Source organism: Typha angustifolia, chromosome 4 (genome assembly GCF_048772165.1).
Source record: "Typha angustifolia cultivar Huaian chromosome 4, ASM4877216v1, whole genome shotgun sequence".
NCBI classification, from domain to species: Eukaryota; Viridiplantae; Streptophyta; class Magnoliopsida; order Poales; family Typhaceae; genus Typha; species Typha angustifolia.
In genome coordinates, this window is record NC_133242.1 from 2,837,236 (window position 1) to 2,856,205 (window position 18,970).

General features: G+C 39.9%; 5 protein-coding genes across 6 annotated transcripts; 4 read left to right on the forward strand and 1 right to left on the reverse strand.

Annotated features, from left to right (window-relative positions):
• Nucleotides 1-2,602: 2,602 nt before the first annotated feature.
• Nucleotides 2,603-3,251, forward strand: LOC140759603 (uncharacterized). The gene is made up of 2 exons (XM_073096206.1): nucleotides 2,603-2,742; nucleotides 2,848-3,251. The coding sequence occupies exons 1-2, from the start codon at nucleotides 2,649-2,651 to the stop codon at nucleotides 3,123-3,125; spliced, it is 372 nt and encodes a 123-aa protein (XP_072952307.1). The 5' UTR covers nucleotides 2,603-2,648; the 3' UTR covers nucleotides 3,126-3,251.
• A 373-nt stretch (nucleotides 3,252-3,624) lies between these two features.
• Nucleotides 3,625-4,894, forward strand: LOC140759577 (probable 2' cyclic ADP-D-ribose synthase BdTIR). Of its 2 annotated transcripts, none has more exons than XM_073096176.1 (2): nucleotides 3,625-4,155; nucleotides 4,567-4,894. In XM_073096176.1, exons 1-2 carry the CDS (start codon nucleotides 3,650-3,652, stop codon nucleotides 4,655-4,657), a joined length of 597 nt encoding a protein of 198 aa, XP_072952277.1. In that variant the 5' UTR covers nucleotides 3,625-3,649; the 3' UTR covers nucleotides 4,658-4,894. The 2 variants fall into 2 exon arrangements, with proteins under 2 accessions (XP_072952277.1, XP_072952278.1); XM_073096177.1 differs by having other exon boundaries at nucleotides 3,625-4,114.
• A 2,458-nt stretch (nucleotides 4,895-7,352) lies between these two features.
• Nucleotides 7,353-9,174, forward strand: LOC140759236 (NAC transcription factor NAM-B2-like). Its single transcript, XM_073095737.1, has 3 exons — nucleotides 7,353-7,809; nucleotides 7,912-8,222; nucleotides 8,312-9,174. Exons 1-3 carry the CDS (start codon nucleotides 7,605-7,607, stop codon nucleotides 8,939-8,941), a joined length of 1,146 nt encoding a protein of 381 aa, XP_072951838.1. The 5' UTR covers nucleotides 7,353-7,604; the 3' UTR covers nucleotides 8,942-9,174.
• A 2,746-nt stretch (nucleotides 9,175-11,920) lies between these two features.
• Nucleotides 11,921-15,259, reverse strand: LOC140759651 (uncharacterized). The gene is made up of 7 exons (XM_073096266.1): nucleotides 14,649-15,259; nucleotides 13,558-13,698; nucleotides 13,357-13,470; nucleotides 13,093-13,266; nucleotides 12,512-12,627; nucleotides 12,261-12,342; nucleotides 11,921-12,147 (listed from the first exon to the last, which is right to left on the reverse strand). Exons 1-7 carry the CDS (start codon nucleotides 15,117-15,119, stop codon nucleotides 12,133-12,135), a joined length of 1,113 nt encoding a protein of 370 aa, XP_072952367.1. The 5' UTR covers nucleotides 15,120-15,259; the 3' UTR covers nucleotides 11,921-12,132.
• A 1,347-nt stretch (nucleotides 15,260-16,606) lies between these two features.
• Nucleotides 16,607-18,427, forward strand: LOC140759416 (uncharacterized). The gene is made up of 2 exons (XM_073095973.1): nucleotides 16,607-16,990; nucleotides 17,980-18,427. The coding sequence occupies exons 1-2, from the start codon at nucleotides 16,712-16,714 to the stop codon at nucleotides 18,133-18,135; spliced, it is 435 nt and encodes a 144-aa protein (XP_072952074.1). The 5' UTR covers nucleotides 16,607-16,711; the 3' UTR covers nucleotides 18,136-18,427.
• Nucleotides 18,428-18,970: the final 543 nt, after the last annotated feature.

Sequence of the window (18,970 nt, forward strand, 5' to 3'; positions counted from 1 at the left end):
TCTTGCATTAGCTTCTATCCCCCTTCCTAACATATGTTCCTTAACCAAACTCTCACCAATAAATGACCTCCCAACCTTGCAAAGCCCATTAATCAGGCAGTTGTAAGTAACACAATTGGGTTCAATCTTTATACCTGACAAAATAGGAATCTTTTCGACAAGCTCAAAAGCAAGATCGACTTCGCCATTCCTGCAACACCCATCTACAAGCATATTAAAAGTAACAACATTGGGTGAAATCCCCTTCTTCAACATCCGGCACAGCACGGAGAAGGCCTCACAAATTCTGCATTCTTTACATAAGGCATACATAACCAAATTGAAGGTGTTCACATTCTCAACATATCCATAAGAGAACATCTCCTTGTACCTCTTCCAGAAACCAGAAACGTCACAGTGGGTCACCAGGAGATGATTCAAGAAGTTATTCCAGGCATGAATCGAGACCCAGAAATCTTTCCTCCTCAACCTCTCAATCACAAGATAAGCATCAGTTGACGCACCAATTTGGGTGCAGGCCCGGACCAGTGCATCGTAAACAGCAGGCGCAGAACAAGAGCCACTATAACTTTGTTCGAGAGCACTCAAGAGCTCCAACACAGAGACGCCATCTTGCTGAATCAGATTCTTCATAAGAAAAAGAGCTTCTTCGAACATTCTCCCGGAGATCAACACATGGATTAGAGTCGAGCGGGTCGCCAAACTCAGGAAAAATCGCTCTTTTTTCGCCTTTTTCTGCACTACCCATTTGAAGAAATCTAGCGCGGATTGTGGCGACCCACGCGATCGAAGTATTACTCCGCGAACAAGTGGGTCGGTGAGAATCGAAGAGAATTTCTCCAGGGCGCTCCATTTCCGGTGCCTAACGTTCAGGGAGATGGATTCCAACACGATTTCTTCCTCACAAGGAGGTTTTAGGAGAAGGGAATGGAACCCAATTCGCCTAACGGCTTCAGATGTTCTGTTTCCTCCAAGGTAACGGACTCCGAAAGCGAGCATGGAGCATCCTGGAGGATATTTTGTAGCGGAAAGGAGGATTTTTGGGAGGTTTCTCAGAGGGTTTCGGGGTTTTGGAGTTTGGGGGTTTAGGGTTTATGATGAAAGAAAGAACGGCCCTATGAAACGAAACAGAAGAGCAACCATGGGCCCTAATTGGCCTATAGAGTGCCCCAATAATAGCCCATCAGCTATTTGTTTAGGTATACCAAATCTACTGCAGAAGTGCTAAATAGAAATTTGCACAGGGCAATTTATTTTTTATATTTTTAATTTGTTAATCGGGTTTTATATTTTATCGAATATGTGCAGAAAATATTTGAGGCTAGATTCAAACTAACACTGTTTGGCCGAATATAAATATTTCATCAAGATTAAATATATTTCTTAAAAATAACTTTAGTTCCTTCTCATCTTCTTTATTTTTTTTTTCTCCTCTCTTCCTCTTTTGTAGGGCACAATATAATTATTTATTCCTTCTTAAACAAATTAGGTTTGATAAAAAAAAAAAAAAAAGGGAATTACTTCTAGTGTTGCTCTTCTCTTCTTTTCCGTCGGATATATTTTAGATTTTATTTGGTTATAGTTTGGATTTTTTTTGTTCTTTTAACATCTCTTCTTCTTGGTATAAAATTTAAAATAAGCAAATCCTATGACCTTTTGTGTTCTTAGTCCGTTGTAATCTGATTTTAGTTCCATATAGGTTGGGTTAGTGTTGGAATGGATTGGGTTCGCTAATTAGGTTAGGTTGGGCTTGATTAAGTAGAACATAAGTTGGGAAGATATTCTTACAATCTTTCTAGTATGATTAACTTAATCTAGAAGTTAAGTTAAGTTTAGTTATACAACATAGTGTACATTAAATATAGAGCTCCGTTTGTGTAATAAATATAAAGGGTGTAAACTGCAAATTTCTCTAAATATAAAGATAAATTAAGGGTTTTTTTTTTATGTCTAGCCCTCCAAAGTTCTTTATTTGCATGTATAAGCTTCTAAATTTTATAATTATTAATTAAAATCTTAGTAATTTAACCGCACATATATGCAAATAAGATATTTCTAGAAGGGTAAAAGGGATAATTTTGCAAAAGAAATGCACAATGCAGCAGGCAATGTGCAAATTAATAGGAAGCAAGGCAGGGGTGTATCCATAATATCCCTGCAGGGTATTTGCAAACAAAATAGGAAGTGCCCATTAATGAGACTCACAGTCTATTCCCAACTTCACCTTATTCCTGTTTCAGGGGGTGAGAAATGCATGAGAAATTATCCACAGAACCCAAATACTATCATATGCTCACCTCTATTGCCTCCCATATATTAATGGCCATGGCATACATTTCCGTGAACAGTGAACACACACATGCATGCATACCTCCTACACACACTCCTAACTCAAGCAAGCAATGCGTCATGCATGGCAGTGTGCCGCCATGAACCCTATCAGAGAACTTACCCCTCTCTCACTCACGTGATTTCCACCGTTAACCGCCTCCCTCCCTTCCCAGGCCTCAGGAGGACTCACTTCTCCCTGTGACACGCTTCAATTGCTACCTCTCTCTCTATATATATCACACACATACATATACACATACACATACGCATAGTAGTGATCACTCTCCTCGATCAGCTGTACGTCCTAATTGGAAGCCATGAGAGTTCAAAATGCTACCATTGTTCTTGCCACAATTGCCCTCTTGCTCCCTATGGTTATACTTGGAAGACATGTTTCCATGACTCGTCCAGGTATCTCGACTTTAGGGATAACTTTTTTCGATCTAGAACCCCTTTGGTTTCAGGCTTTCTTTTTTTTTAAAAGATTAGTTGGTGAGTTAACAATTATTTTTATAGATCATAGGCCAAGATGGATACGGGGTCCGGGCCGACATGCGGAATGGGGAAGGCGACAGGCTCCGGGCCGAGCTGGGGAATGGGGAAGGCGGCAAGGGCCGGCCGATACGGTGCCGGTAGCGGGGTCGAGGCTGCCGGACTGCTCACACGCGTGCGGCTCGTGCTCGCCGTGCCGGCTGGTGATGGTGAGCTTCGTCTGCGCGGATCTGGAGGAGGCAGAGACATGTCCGATGGCGTACAGGTGCATGTGCAACAGCAAGTCGTACCCTGTTCCTTAATCACAAACCACAGTATACTTGTTGTCCTTAGATAACCTACTTGTACCGTACCGTACCGTACATACGTTGCTAGCTATAGCACCAGAGGTGCTTTCCCTATATACCAAGAAACCTTTTTTTTTTTGGATCATCTAATAAAGAGTTTGACGAAATGGCGGCGAACGCGGTTAATTTTACTGATCTAGTTCAATTTCTATTTTTGTTACTTCGTTTTTCTGGACTTTTCCTCAATTAATTTTGGCATGTGTTCGTATGAAACAAACTCCAAGTTCAGCTTTGACACGTCTGCACAGAATTCCTGCATTCGTCGATCTCTTACGCCAGCAGCCAATAAAAACTGCCCAAGTAAAAGAAAAAATCTAGCAACTATCCTGAACGACCAGAGACTGCTTCTCTTTTGAATTGTCTATTCAAAAGCGTGTTCTTCACAGTTTCGAACTACTATAAGAATGTCTAGATCTTACATTCTAACACGTACCAATTACTACATCAAGTGCAGCACTTTAGCCTAAGCCCTAAGTCAGATGGCATCCTCCTGGAGCTATGTAATACTAAAACGCCAAACTTCTCAGCTCATCAACTCCTCGAGAAGTTTACCGCCGGCGACGTCGAGGCACGACGTGTTTATAAGCCACAGGGGGGTCGACACGAGGAATACGGTCGCCGGATTGCTCTACGACCGCTTCCTCCACCTCGGAATGCGGCCGTTCCTCGTGAGGAGGTCTATGGTGGAGGAGGAGGAGGAGGAGAAGCTTAAAAAGAGCATCAAGGCGGCGGTCGCGGATTGCAAGGTCAGCGTCGCGGTCTTCTCGCCGAAGTACTGCGAGTCCTATCCTTGTCTGCGTGAGCTGGCGATGATGGTGGAGGCGAAGAAGAGGTTGATTCCTATATTCTGCGACTTTAAGCCGTCGGCGTTGAGGTTGTCGGAGGAGCAGCGGAAGGTATATTCACAGGAAGAGGTGGAGCGATTTGAGAGGGCTCTTCAGGAGGTTAGGCTTACGGTTGGCATCCCTTTTGATTCCAACAGTGGGTGAGTAGCAGTAGCTTTTACGTGCCATTTGCATAACCCTTAAATGAGGACAGTGAATTTATTTATGATACCAAGCGGCAGGGGTGTGATCATTTATATCACACCATTCAATCTATGATAGAAAAACATGCCTACGTAACTCTCTACTTTATATATTATATGCGCCTTGACAGGACTTTATATGTAATTTTAAAGGGAGAGAAAGAGAAGAGGTGGGGGGATTGATATTTAGTTATTAGTCATAAATAAAAAGGGTTAATTTATAAGTAATATTCTCTTATGCTGTTCAACATGGATAGGAGGGAAGTTATAATATCTACACTACTATGGAGAATTGCTGCTTTATGTATTAATTACTTGTGTAAACAACTCGCTAATAATTCTTTTTTGGTTGGTTGGTTTTGGCTTCAGGAACTACTCGGAATTGGTGTCAAGAACCGCAGAAATCGTGGCCAAGAACATAAGAAGAGCCAGAGCGGGCCCTAGCAGCAACTTCTGCTAGGGATTCAGATCTTTCTTTCTCCCCTCTAGCTCCTTAAGGATCTCTGCTCGTCGCCGGCGGACGTCCCCTCTCCATCCTACTCCGTTTTCATCTCTCCACACATTGATGATTTTTCAAATATCAACTTTAAATAGGCATGCAAGAAAATAAGAGATTCTTTTTAAGGGTATATGCAAAAATAAATCCCTTAATTATACATGTCTTTGCTTCAAAATGTTTACAAAATTATGTTTTTTGATCATTTAATTAGACTTCAATGTTCAAGTTAATTACAACTTGTTACATGAGAAAGAGAGATAAGAGTTAAATAATTTTAGACATGAGTCTCACACTTAGTTATAAATAAATTGAATAACAACAAGACATAATATCAAACAAATAATAACTACTAAAATATTTCTTCATCACTATAGGCCCAACTTCAAAAACATGCATCCAACTTAGTCACCGCACCGCTGTCATCACTATAGAAAAAGCACGAAAGCGATTTGACGAACCTCTCCCAGTTATTATTCATATTAAGTCTCAATAATATAATAGAAAAAGTAAAAATATTCTAACACTAGAATAAATATATATTTTTATATTTTTATATGCTTTGAGAGGGTATACTAAAATGCCTATTCTAGAGGACGTACAAGTGAATAAGAATGTTTTTGAATGATATATATATAAATAGCCTTTAATTAACTAGTTCACAGGAGGCGAGGAAGACTTTTCTAGTTTATTAACCCAAGATTTTTCTAGTAGCTAGAATAGTATTCCGGTCTCCGTTTCCAACTTATCTTGGACTAAATTGACAAGGAAGATGATGGCATATATATATATGTGTGTATATATTAGTTTATTAGTCTAATAGAAGCTTGGAAATTACGTAACTGTGCGAAATTTTGTTCCTATTTTTAAAAGTCTATAAACAACAACGACTCATCTCTCGCTCAGTCAGCACAATTCCTCATCATAGGAATTTAAACTCTCAGCATTTTCACACTTAGTAATCAGAGGTAGGACTTCACAGTATATATATATATATATATAATTTCTTTTTTGTGGCTTTTATTTGTGATTGAAAAGATGAATTATATAAAACTTATTCTTACTACACTACTATCACACATCAAAGATTACCATCATCATTCATCTACCAATAAAAATATAACTCTTTTTCTGAAGAAAAAGAAGGAGGTATACTCTAGCATGCATTTGAAGGTGTATTCAAACCTGCCAAACTACTGAATCTCAGTCTGAGTAAGAGTTGAGATGCCATAGATGCTTTAAAAAATATTGACTAATATTTGTATTAGCCAATTAAATCGAAAGGAGAACACCTGTGAGCTCGGGAAGCCAATGGAGGATTGGCGTTTCAACCCATGAAGAAGAAGAAGATAGAATTAATGGACGAAAGTGATAGCCATTCGTGATAAAAAAAAAGAGGGTGTCGTATAAGCAGCGAAGAGCCGACACACTGGAACACGAGTTGACTCGAGAAATGGACGTTGTAGTCCACGTATTATGCCCCTAAGATCTTTGGGGCCCCACTCCTGGGACACGTAGATCCTACTTGTCTCGTCGGTAGGAACCCCTATTGGTTTAGTGATAGAGTTACAAAGAATTTAAACAAATAAAAGGAAAATAGTCTTTTTAAGAGGATTTTATAAATTAATATCTATATTTTATCAATTTTATGATTCATATACCAACAAAGAAATATTTCCTTATAATATATAAAAATAATTTATAATTTTAGTAATTTAGTTAATATTTGTTAGTCAAAATAATATTTGAATGTAATATAAGAATTATAAAGAAAAATAAAGAGTTGAGTTACAAAATTATTAAAAACGGATATGAATTACAAAATAGATAAAATATAGAGTACGATGTATAAAATATATTTTTTTAGTTAAAAAAAAATCAATATAGAACACTAGTCCAAAGGAGCAACTATCGATCCTATAATTTCATTAAAAAACGAGGGTGCGATGTGCAAAACGTCGAATTCGCTTTGAGAAAGATTTGGCCGACAAATGGCAAGATACAGGGCGTACTAATGACTTATTAATGTGGCTGGCCCACTTGTGACAGAGATAGTTGACAAGCTTCGTTTTAAGGTTCAGTCACATACATTATAATTATGAAAGATGATAGAATTGATACCCGCTGTTAGCCATAACCAAATACTAATTAGATCTTTTGGGTTTCAACTATTTTCCTACTTACTTATTTTTGTCGAAACAAAAGGAAAGTAATTATATATATATATATATATATATATATATTTAAAAACTAATTTTTAAATTTTTGCCTGAGATGTAACAATAAATATTTAAACTTTTTTGAATTAATTAGTTATAAATACTGCAATAAATATATTTATAATTCATCGTAGCTAGGAACAGCAAGGAAAGCATGGCATCATAATATTAGCAAAAGGCCGTTCAAGAAGCAGCAAATGACTTGGGATTTACTCCAGGATCTAGAAACTAAACTGTTGTAACTAGTAATTAAGCTCAAAATATTTATAATGCTGGTTTAATCGGATAGTGTTTGATTCTAATTACGCTTTAAAAAGAATTAAAATGGATGGGGCCCGCACAGAATCTCATCCCATTGGTATTTATGAATCGCCAGTTTCGGTAGGGACGAAAAAAGCATATCAAGTTTTCAAGGGACTAAAGTGCAAATACTCCATACCGGCCGTCTGTGCTCCTGTTTGAGTGCGACACGTGCCCTTTGCTATCAACGGGTGCATCGTAACACGCGTCAGACGCTCACCGGTGACTGTTGGGTATACCAGCGGATTCCTCGGCCCAACACCTTCAGTACTCTCTTCTCCTCTCCTCTCCTCTCCTCTACAAACCTACCATATCTGACTGAGATCACTCTTCTTCACATCAAATTAGCAAGTAGTAGAGTTGGAAGTGTGAAACATAAAGAGAAGGAGACGATGGAGAGCAACGAATCCTCTTCTGGGTCTCATCACCAACACCATCAATTGCAGCAGCCACAATTACCCCCAGGCTTCCGCTTCCACCCCACCGACGAAGAGCTCGTCATCCACTACCTCAAGAAGAAGGCCTCATCTGCTCCTCTCCCAGTCACCATAATAACCGAGGTCGATCTTTACAAGTTCGACCCTTGGGAGCTCCCAGGTAGGGAGATGGACAACTTATAACACCAAAAAAAGAAGAGTAGAGAATTAATTACTTTGATTTGCTGCGGAGGTGAACTTGTAATAGTTATGATTATTCTAGGCAAGGCGAGCTTCGGGGAGCAAGAGTGGTACTTCTTTAGCCCTCGCGACCGGAAGTACCCCAACGGCGCGAGGCCGAACCGGGCGGCGACGTCCGGATACTGGAAGGCGACGGGGACCGACAAGCCGATCTTGACCTGCGGAGGAACGCAGAAGGTTGGGGTGAAGAAGGCACTCGTCTTCTACGGTGGGAAGCCTCCTAAAGGGATCAAGACCAATTGGATCATGCATGAGTATAGACTGGTCGATGGAACTACTTCTACTAGTAGTAGCATCGCAAAGCTAACGAATAACAAGAAGAATTCTCTAAGGGTAATCCTTAATTAAATTTTAGTTATTCCATCTCTTCTGTTGCATGGCTGATGAATTCTTTTGGAATATTTGCAAATATATGCATGCAGCTAGACGATTGGGTGTTGTGCCGGATATACAAGAAGAGCAGTAACGCGAATGGCATGAATAGTAGCATGAAGAGGCCTATGGAGCATCACCATGACCATAGGGAGGAGGACTACTCCGTGGATGACATGAACTCGGCGCCGGCGATGACACCGGCGACTCAACGACTCGCGACGTCGCAGATTAGGGCGCCGACCAACTACACCGCCCTGCTCGACAACGACGAGAACTTCTTCCAAGGCCTGTTGAGCGCGGAGGAAGGCGGCGCCCTCGCCGCCGCCAATCCTATGAACAGCCAACTGTTGAATGGTTATGCCGCCTTTCCGTTTAAACGCCCCGTCGACGCGCGATTCGACGATCTTGGAAAGAGATTTCGAGGTTATAGCAGCACGGAGACGACCAACAACAACACCAGCAGCGGCAACAACAGCGCGGTTACTGAAAATAACAACAGCAACAACAACAACAATAATAATAATAACAGTAACAATAATAACAACAACAATGGCGAACAGGCGATTCCGACAGCCCTGCTAAGCCATCAGCTGCCTTTCGTTGGATCTATCGGAGACGGCGGCAGCGTGATCTTAAGGCATTCATATCCACTATCCGGCATGAGTTGGAACACCTAGATGGCGGCTTAGATAATTAATTGGAATTATTAATTTGTTCCTGTATATCAGATATACACATTATATGGGGAACATAAATAGTTGGTAAATACTGGAGATCTCCTTTCCATTTAGTGCTTAGTGAGTAATTTGCCTTGTACTATATATATGCATGTGTACTCTCTATATTCTTATATGCAACATATAAACTCATATAAAAATCTTTATCAGTATTATCTCAGTGGATTCTTTTCTCCTTGCTGTTGATACCATGATACATTTTTCTTACTACTTTGTTTGATTAGGAGAACGAATAGAAAAGAAGAAATGAATTAATTGGTGAGATGACCTTATGATATATCTGGTATGAACATGGACATGAATGCTGTCTACCAGATGTCGCAGTGTTGGGATAAGCGGCATTATCAACACCTACCATGACAGACAAACTTTTGGACACTTATCCTTCATTAATTTCTTCGTTTTGTTAGATTAGGCTCCTTTCGTTCTCTTGCAAGATAGGGATGATTTTCTTTTATTCGATTGTAAAATTAAAAAAAAAAAGTTACATATAACAAAAGAATTTCGTAATTTACACACTATACACTTCAATCTTGGGTTTATAATTCCTTAATTTGGTCTCATTTTAGTAAAGTCACACTCTTTTTCCTACCTTATGCCAGCCGTTGCAGTGGCGTTGTGATTGAAGTTGACCCATTATGTCCATTATTATGGAAGAGATCCAGTTATTAATCCAACCTCATTCTCTGAAAGATTATGATTCTAAAGTGTCTTATAACCTACGGATGAAATTATATATCAGAAAAATTAATTTACATCCTTATGATTAAGCCCAAAATTTGAGTCCCTATAAATTGTTTAACAGAGGTTAATTTTAAATATAAAAACACAAACTCTCTTTTTGCTTACCACAACTAATTAGAAGAATAATTTTGTTGGTAATTTTTTTTTAATCGTATGCTTATTTCATCTCAATCTTTCTCACTTTTATATAATTAAGAAACAAAATGGTCAAAAGTTTAATAATCTTAATAGAAAGTTATCTTCTATCCAAAACTAATGATCATACATAGAGTAAAATGTTAAGGGGTTAAAGTAATAAAACTACTAGTTAACCTGACTACAAAAGGATATATATATATATTTTTTCTAACACATATGATACACCTAATTATTAGGTCCATTTTCACAACAACATCAACTTGATGGAAGGAAATGAGAGCATAAAAAATTCTAGCCACATGAAGTGGATGCCCAAAATGGAAGAAATGTTGGTTTTGATAGAAAAGAAGGTAGGCTAGAGCTTTATGGGGTTGAGAGACACAAATAGTATTAGATGCCCTATAAAGCTTTCTGGTGTTGTCCTTTCCACTCTTCTAGATTTGGGTAATTGGCAATGGGCTGATGTAGATGACTCCTTGCTCTGAGAGAGAGACAAAAGCCAATAGGCTTTGGCATTTAATCTTTCCATCCCCTTATCTCCTTTCCCAACTACCTTGCATTTCATACCCCCATGTTGAGATATTTATGTCCCTCTCTCTCTCTCTCTCTCTCTGTATGTGTATGTGTGTGTGTGTTTGTGTGGCTGAGGAGATGAGAGATGGGCCTGGAAGTATATACCCTCTCAACATCACAAGGGAATCTCACACTCATCCTGAATGTTAAACCCTCATCAACCAGTAATCAATCAGCTCTATACCTCTGGGCTGTTGCAGGACAGGAACTTTTGTGCATTGCAAAGAGGAGGGTTGCCGATTTTGGAACGGATGGCAAAAGGGGAAGAGGGATGTGGTTATCCCTGTATCACTCTCAGTGGAGGCCACTATCACATCATGTGGGGCCTAACAGGAGAGAGAAAAAAAAATCTAGGTTCCACACTTTATATGATACAAGGAGAAGAAAATTATATGGAGATGCTGCTGGATCTTAAGAACAAATGGAATAACTATTTGATTGAACAAGAATATACTTCAGTGAAAGATTAGATGAAAGTAGAAGAGGCTGTCAAAGATAATCTAGTAGCTGGAGTTCCGACTCGGCTCGGTTCGATTTAGGCTCTGCTAGTCGAGCCTGAACAAGAAATTCGACTAGAAATTAATATCGACTGAACCTGATCACAAGTTAGGCTCGTTCATGCTCCGCCCAACAATAACTCATATATATAAATAATTATGCTGAATAATTTGTGAACCATTAGATCAAAATTAAATGATCTTAGCTTTAGTTAAGATTATTCAATTTAAGCTTAAATTAAATTTAATCCCACAGAGTTGAATAATTCTTGTATTAGGCTTATTTAAGATTCGAGCTTGAATTAAACCTGGTTGAAATAAACTTGAATCAGACTAATTTAAAGCTTGAGCTGGGCTTAGGCTTAGCTTGAAATTAATTGAGCCAGCCTGAACTGAAAATCTCGGTTCAAAATTTAATTTCAAGCCCTTATAGGAGAGGTAGTCATAATAAAACTGAAACCCAGTGGCGGATGCAAAACTATAAACCATTTTATCCTCCTGTTGCTGATGTTAACCATCTTGCAAAAAGCTTTACACTGTTGAAGGCCATCTATCCAGGATCTTGAAATGTTTATTAAGAAATAACACCTAGAGTAATTTCTCCACCCAAAAGAAAGGAACTAGAAGCTGGAGCTGGGAAAACAATGGCAGCTTTGGCACATCTAATAAATAGTAAAAGAAACTTACCTAACCAAAATTTAGAGGCTGACAAGAATGTCTCTACTATCCATATTTGATGAAATATGAGTAATTGAGTAAACTAATGATACCACTTCGTTTACTTTTAATCTTTTTGAGGGAGAAGACGAAATTTTGAACTAAGGAATATTCACTCATAGATCCTTTAAACATTTGAGCATAATCCCAATATTTTGTACCGCCATTCCTTTTGGTACTTTTATTTTATGAAGGAAGAATTATAAGAGAAGAAACATTTTGTAACAAAAGGTTGCACAGGAGATGATAGTTACACACCTAAACCTTATTGATCTGCACTATTGTTAGTGTAAGAAATGTATCATAATTACACAATTAATGATCTAGACCAACTACATTCTTTGGAAATGGCAAAATTATTCTCATTAGAGAATTACGCCGACACTAAAAATACAAAATATATACAACACCTGCGGCAACTTCTTCTGCATGTCCAGTACACAAGCAGCTATGGTTTTTCATCTACTTGGATAACTCCTGAGAGAGAAAGAAAGACAGAAAATGGAGAAGAGTTAGAGGATTTGCATTCACCATTTTTACTTCCAGGTGTCACTAGCCAAAGTCCTGAAAATTAGTGACAACTAATGCACCTCAGGAGCAGCAGTTGGAGATCCAGTTTGAGAATCAGACGGTGCTTCTGAGTTTCTTGCTTCAGACTTCTCGTTTGAATACCTAAGATAAAAGAAGAGAACACTCATTAACCATAACACGCAACATTGAGTACAGATATTAAGTGTGTGCGCTTGCACCAAATTACAGCTCTATACTAATTTACAAATGCAACAAGATAGAAAACAATAGAAATCTTCTAAAGCAATAAACAGGATGCTTGAATGCTTACGTCGAGAGAATTGTCACCCAGATCAGCTCTACACAGTCAACCCAGAGAAGTCTTTGTTCAACTGGAACCACACCATAAGTGATCAGGTGAGCAAATGGCCAAAGCTTCCAACCTGCCTGCCAAACCAAATAATTTCAAGGTGTCATTTGTAATGTCTGATACATCATCTTGTTTATGGACACTTGCTCAAAGCTACTACAAGTATATTAAAATTATCACATAGAAGTGCCGTGAGAAAAATTAATTGGTTTCACAATTCTGCATAGATATCTACTGGATCAACCTAGATTGCCATTGGCTTTGCAATGGCAAGATCAATTACTTTTATGAGTGATGTTTATAAAAGTTCCTAAGAAGTCTCCAGCCACAAGCAGATCAATAATTCAAAAGGATCAAAGGTCTAAACCAAATTTTGCATAAACAGTAGGATTAATCAATAAAACTGGCTTTTAGTTATGCTGCTCTGTCAGAGTATTAGCCAACTAGATTAGCTCCACAAGCAAATTAGCCCCGATACTGTGGCACGGTATGTGATTTTTTTTCTTTTCTTGCAGCAAGAGTAGAGGAAGAATAGTGCTTACAGTGAGCATTGGCAAGAAAGTAGCCCTTAGTTCGCTGAATATATTGGCCGGTGATTCAAAGCGAAGGAAGCCCAAGGCCACATAATAAATGCTGTTCCAAATTGCAGACCAAGCAGTTTGATCAAATACCACTTTGACAGGAACTACCCACCAGTCCTGGAATGGAAAGAGAGCCTGGAAAACAGATCTGACTAATGTTACTATATAGCGATAAGGAATGACAAGAAATAGCAATCAGTTAAAGGAAAAAAAAATAGTAGTTACCTCGCAAAAGTGATAATAATAATGAGAAAGAGAACCATGAAGTGTAAACCCCACAAGACCAGATCTGAACATGCGAGCACGGTCAAAATCAAAAAGCGGCTTTCCTTCATAGCACTGCACAAAGATATGAAGAAGTGAGCAATTTCAGTAAGCGATTATAAAATGAAAATATATCAATATAAATTGTTAAACTACATTTACCTGTGCAATCCAATCTCCCAAAGAGTAAACCACTCCACTTATCATCATTTTGGCCAGAACAGGGTTTGTTTTCAAAGCCTCTTCATAAGCATTCCAGTTATGTAGGGGCGCATATCTTAGGATCTCATAAATTGTCCACCCCTGAGATCCATAAACAAATTATGAGTTTCATAAACAGAGTGTAGTTGACTACAGAAGACAATTGTTCTGATTAAGGACAACTTTCTGTTAAAGCAGCAAATTAATATCCTAAGATCATATCAATCAGATCGGCACAACACTTATCAGCTTCTTTTTAGATACATGTCCGATGCTGGTATTGAAGTGGTTACTAGTTGAAACTCTCATGATCTATCAGAACTACATCAACAAGCAAGACAATTAATAGCATTTTATCAAAAACAACTATGTAAATGCAGCAATTAAGTGAACGCAAATCAAAACATCACTTTTCATCTTCCCCTCATTTCTCTCTAACTCCAGGTCACCTGTCCATCTTGCCGTAAATCTCCACCCTCCCTCATGGCATATAAAGCAACAATTGAGATAAAGAGTAGTCAAAACTCTCGTGATCTATCATTACTGTATCCCCAAGAAATTAAAAAAACCAAACTTTGTTCGGAAAATCAATAGCATTTTATCAGAAAAAACTATGTAGATCTAGCAATTAAGTAAACACTAGCCTCATTTCACTCTAACTCCAGTTCACCTATCCATCTCGCCATATATCTCCACCCCCTCATGGCATATAATTGATAATTTAGAGTGAGCACTATTTGAAAATCTATGTAATCTATCATAACAGTATCCCCAAGCAAATACAACTCAATCGTTGTTAAGAAAATCAAGAACATCTAATCAAAATCCGCCATGGATGTTTAAGAAGTGAAATCTATTATATTCTCCTTTTTGTTATTGGATCTTAATGGTTTGTATGGACATCTATCATCCACTTTGCAACATGCTTGCTGAACTATAGCAAAGTTTTCTTACACTTATCTTATCCAAACAAACACATTAGATACCAACTCATTAAATCCTCTTAAGCTGTGAGTCACATGCAAACCCTAATAAGAAACGAGATCACTCACATGCCAATAATCGCTATCGATGGTGAGCAGCTTGGTGATGGCAAACGTCCCCGCCGCGAGCACGATCGCAGCGTTGATGGCCCGATCGACCATCCTCTCCACCTCCTCCGACCCCATCGGCGAAGAAGAGAACCCACCCCCACCACCACCTCCACCTCCACCTCCAACTCCACCGCCCACTCCTCCGCTCTCGAAGGCGAACCCACCGACCTGGGCGCCGCCGCTCCCGTCCTGCTCCTGCTCTCGTCCGACCACCACGACGACCCCATCCTGCGGGTCCGTGGAATCCGTGCTCTTCACGGGAATCACTTCCGCGTCCTCGGCCACCACCGCCCAAATCGCGCCTCCCCTCTTCCCCTTCCGGGAGAGGAAGGGGTTAAAGAGGAAGTTGGATCTGGGCTTGCAATCGTTCTTGCTGGGTACGGAGAAGGGTAGTAATCTTGGGGAGGAGACACCGCTCACAGCTGCCATGGAGACTACCAAATCCAAATCCACCACGAAGAAAAGAAGAACGTGAAAGAAAGAAAGAAAGAAGAGGCTTCTTTCTTCTTCCTTTATCTTTCTTCCCTATGTGGGGATACCGGAAAATTTGGTAGTTGGTAGAAGAAAGAGGAGGGAGGGGTTTTTATATCGACTACGGAGTAAAGAGTAGAACTTGTAATCTGGTACAAGATTTTGGCATGTAATTGCTAGTGGTTGGTTGAGAATGAAGATTCTGGTCCATAGGAGCAGTAATGAATCAGAAGTTTAGAAGCAACCCTTGTCCATATGAATATGTGTTCAGATTAACTCCACATACTTTTCTACTTACGTTATTTGTGGTTGGGAAAAGCTTAGTGTGCACTCGTGTAAGACAACGCACCAGAGAACGCTGAGTTGGAAAATGTATATTTTAGTTTAATTATTGTCCACATGGGAGAAGATCTTTTAGGGTGGACTGACTAGTATTAGAGGGGCATGTTACAACATTGTTCCGTATGTAAGATTTCATCTGTAGTATAAGATGTAAATGTAACTATAGCCCTTCTCTGGCCGGCCACCAATAAGCAAATGAAATGGAAACACACCGATAGAAAACAAGAGGATATTTAATTAGCAGCACCAGTTGCGTGGTGACCACAACTGTTCTGAGCCATGTAACGTAATCTTGGGCTGGGCCCAGAAAAGAACGCCATCGATCTTTCTTGCCACAATTCAGATGACATCACACAGGAAATCTCTCAATCATTTCCGCTTTTATATGGTTTGAGATCGCCTATTTTTCTCAGCCATTTCCTTTGTGTTCTGATTGGGACAAGCTATCCTCATAAGAACATATTATATAGCAGTATCTTCCTCTTTCTCTTTCACAAGGAAAGAGCTAGAGAAGAAGGGGTTCGCTACTGTTGAAACTTGGAGACACTCGAGCTGGCCTTACAACTTAGTGTGGCTCAGTCAATGCCCACGAATCACGAGGTGTCCCTTTCTCTTGTTCACCGTTCGATCCTCATCTAAGAGAGTCACGAGGTGTACGGGCCACCTTGCCGTGCGGTGGGCCGACATGGCAGGCTGAGGTGTCGTGTCTGCAACTACATCATGCCATGTGGTAGTTGGCAGATCGTCCGACATGGATATCCAGATCGGACAAGTCAGAATCCACGTGGACATCAATATTCTATCGCGAAAAATGATGATAATTATTGACGAGTGACAACGGCACAGGTTCCACACATAAGATGATAAGAAGGTGATTATTATTATTATTATTATTGCTACTAAACCAGGTAGAGTAATCCCGCCATTTTTTTTTCCAAAACAAAGATATCCTTGGGTGGCAATCTTGGTTAATAAGAAGTAAAAGGAGAGCATTTTCTTCTGGAGTGGAAGTATGTCAGGAAGAAACATATAGTCTCTCTCTCTCTCTCTCTCTCTCTCTCTCTCTCTCTCTCATGGCTCACGTGGGGTCGGTGGTCCCTTGCCCCCACCCTCCAAAAGAGAGAGAAAACCCTACTCGGTTGATTCGATCGAGAGGGAGGAGAGAGAGGAGAGAGAGATATCTGCCGTCGGAACACTTTGAGTCGGAAATGTGGGAGAGGGAAGCTGCGATGTCGCCGGTGGAGGTGGAGGAGAGAGGAGAAGAGAGGTGGCGGCATGAGTTCGACACCTCGGTGAGTGCCGTGTCGATGGGGTTCGTCGCCACCGCCATCCTCGTCTCCATGTTCCTCCTCATGGCCATCTTCGAGCGCTTCCTCCGCGGCCACAACGCAAGCGGCGGATACCAGACGCATCGAAGATCCGCGGATCCCGAGGCGCAGAGATGGGGTACCGCCGGCAAGATCAACGATCCCTGCTCGCCCGATCAGGTCCACTACTTCTTTCCCAAGTTACCATTTTTTTCACCCTGTTATTCTTGCAACAGGTCTAGCACCAAAGCATTTATTTATGTTTGGGAAGTAGAGAGTAGAATTGGCCCAACAAATTGCGAAATAGCCCAAATGGGAACTTAGCAAGCATTAGTTAATTAGTAAAGAGGTTATAAGTTGTTCTTCACGAATGATGTACCTTCACTTTCCAATTCGCAAAACTTGTATCAATTTTAAAGAAAAGAGATAGTGAAATCTTACCACTAGAAAAGACAGGCCTTGGTTAAAGATTCAGTAGTAAGAAAGATTAACTTTCAGAAAAAATCTAAGAAAATCTTTCAATTTCTTTTACTACTATCCTCCGTGCTTTGAAACCTTGAGATTTATCTAAAGTAGAACAACAATCCTAGTGGCCATCTTAATCAAATCCAATGTTACTCGTTAGGTTTACTTGCTATAACTTGCATGCCCAAGTAAGATTCGATTTATCCCTCGGAAGATTCGATTCAATTAATTGGAATGATCCACCTGGTAGCATGTTAGTTGTTTCAGAATTTGCACAGTATAAGTACCTAGCCTGCTCTTACGCTAGGTGGGCCTTAAACTAGTTTAGTGTATGGCACCTATCTGGCAGCATTAATGCTCCTGGACTAGCACGAGCTCGGGGGTGAAGGCAGGACCATAGCTTCTTTAGGATAAACCTCTCTAACTGCTGCTTAATAATCTCTTAACCCTCGGTTAATAGCTACGCTGGTGAAATCGACAGTTCACCTTTAACATCGTATCCTCTCTTCTGAAGAGTGGATGCATGAAATAGACTGCGGTCATATGTACAACCAACGTGTCTTACGTCGAACTTTGGTCGATTTGCTGTGCTGCGTCCTGTGAGAAGCTAGACTTGATTCATAATGTCTAACTATATTGTTTCTGATGAAGTCGAGGATAACCAAGATCATTTGATTAGATTGTTTCCTCTTTCTGTCTTGCAGATGTCAGTCTATTCAAAAGGGGTCTCAGTGCTCATGCCTGGGCATGACATACCCACCTTCATTGCACATCCTGCCCCAGCTCCCTGCCCACCTGAAAGGATCTCATGGCCTTCTCACCAGCAGAACCATTTCACTGGATCAACATCAGATTCTTAGCTAGCTGGAAAAGGTGATTGGATTAACTCCTCACACTTTGTGTAAAATAAGCGCTTCTGATTAGCTGAATCCTCATCATTCTCATATGTCAGCTTCTACTGCCAAACATCTCAAAGTGGGCTGCTAAGTTCAAAGATGACATTAGCAAAATTTTGTACAGTTTTAAATCCCTTTCTTTTTTTCATGTTCATGTGCTCTTCCCCCTGTCGCATCTCAAAGTGGTCGTTCTTTTTCTCGAGGACGTCCATGATTCTTTTGCTTGCTCTTTCATCTTACATGTCTCGGTACAGATAGGGGCCATGGCCATGCACCATTCTTTTTTTCTTTTCCTTCCTTCTGTCCTCCTAAGTAAGATTCCCGGAAGAAATCGATTAGGTTTAGAAATACTTCTTTCTTGGCATTCGGCAAACTCAAGCAAAAATATACAACGTCTGAACAAATGCTGTGAGACTGGGGGTGACCGGTGAGGGTGAGGGCCATGTTTTCGCACAATGCTGAAGAATTATGTTCTTATTAGCTGGTCTCGTTTCCACAATATAAAGATAAAAAAGAGAATAGCTACGCTTTCAATTAACATTTTTGAAATATTTAGAGTTTTTGCCAGAGTACTTATAACAAAGTTATTTTCACATGGAACATGTACTCGGAAAAAATTGCTAAGATTTGTATAGTATTTTAATTAGAATTGACATGCTAATTCTACGTTCTGCTCGGAGTGAAAAATCTTAATATCATATATAATTTGTGTTAATATTTGGACACGAGAAAGTCTTGCGTTCCCAGCTTACTTAGGACATTCTATGCAATACCCAACGCAACCTACAACTTTCGCCCG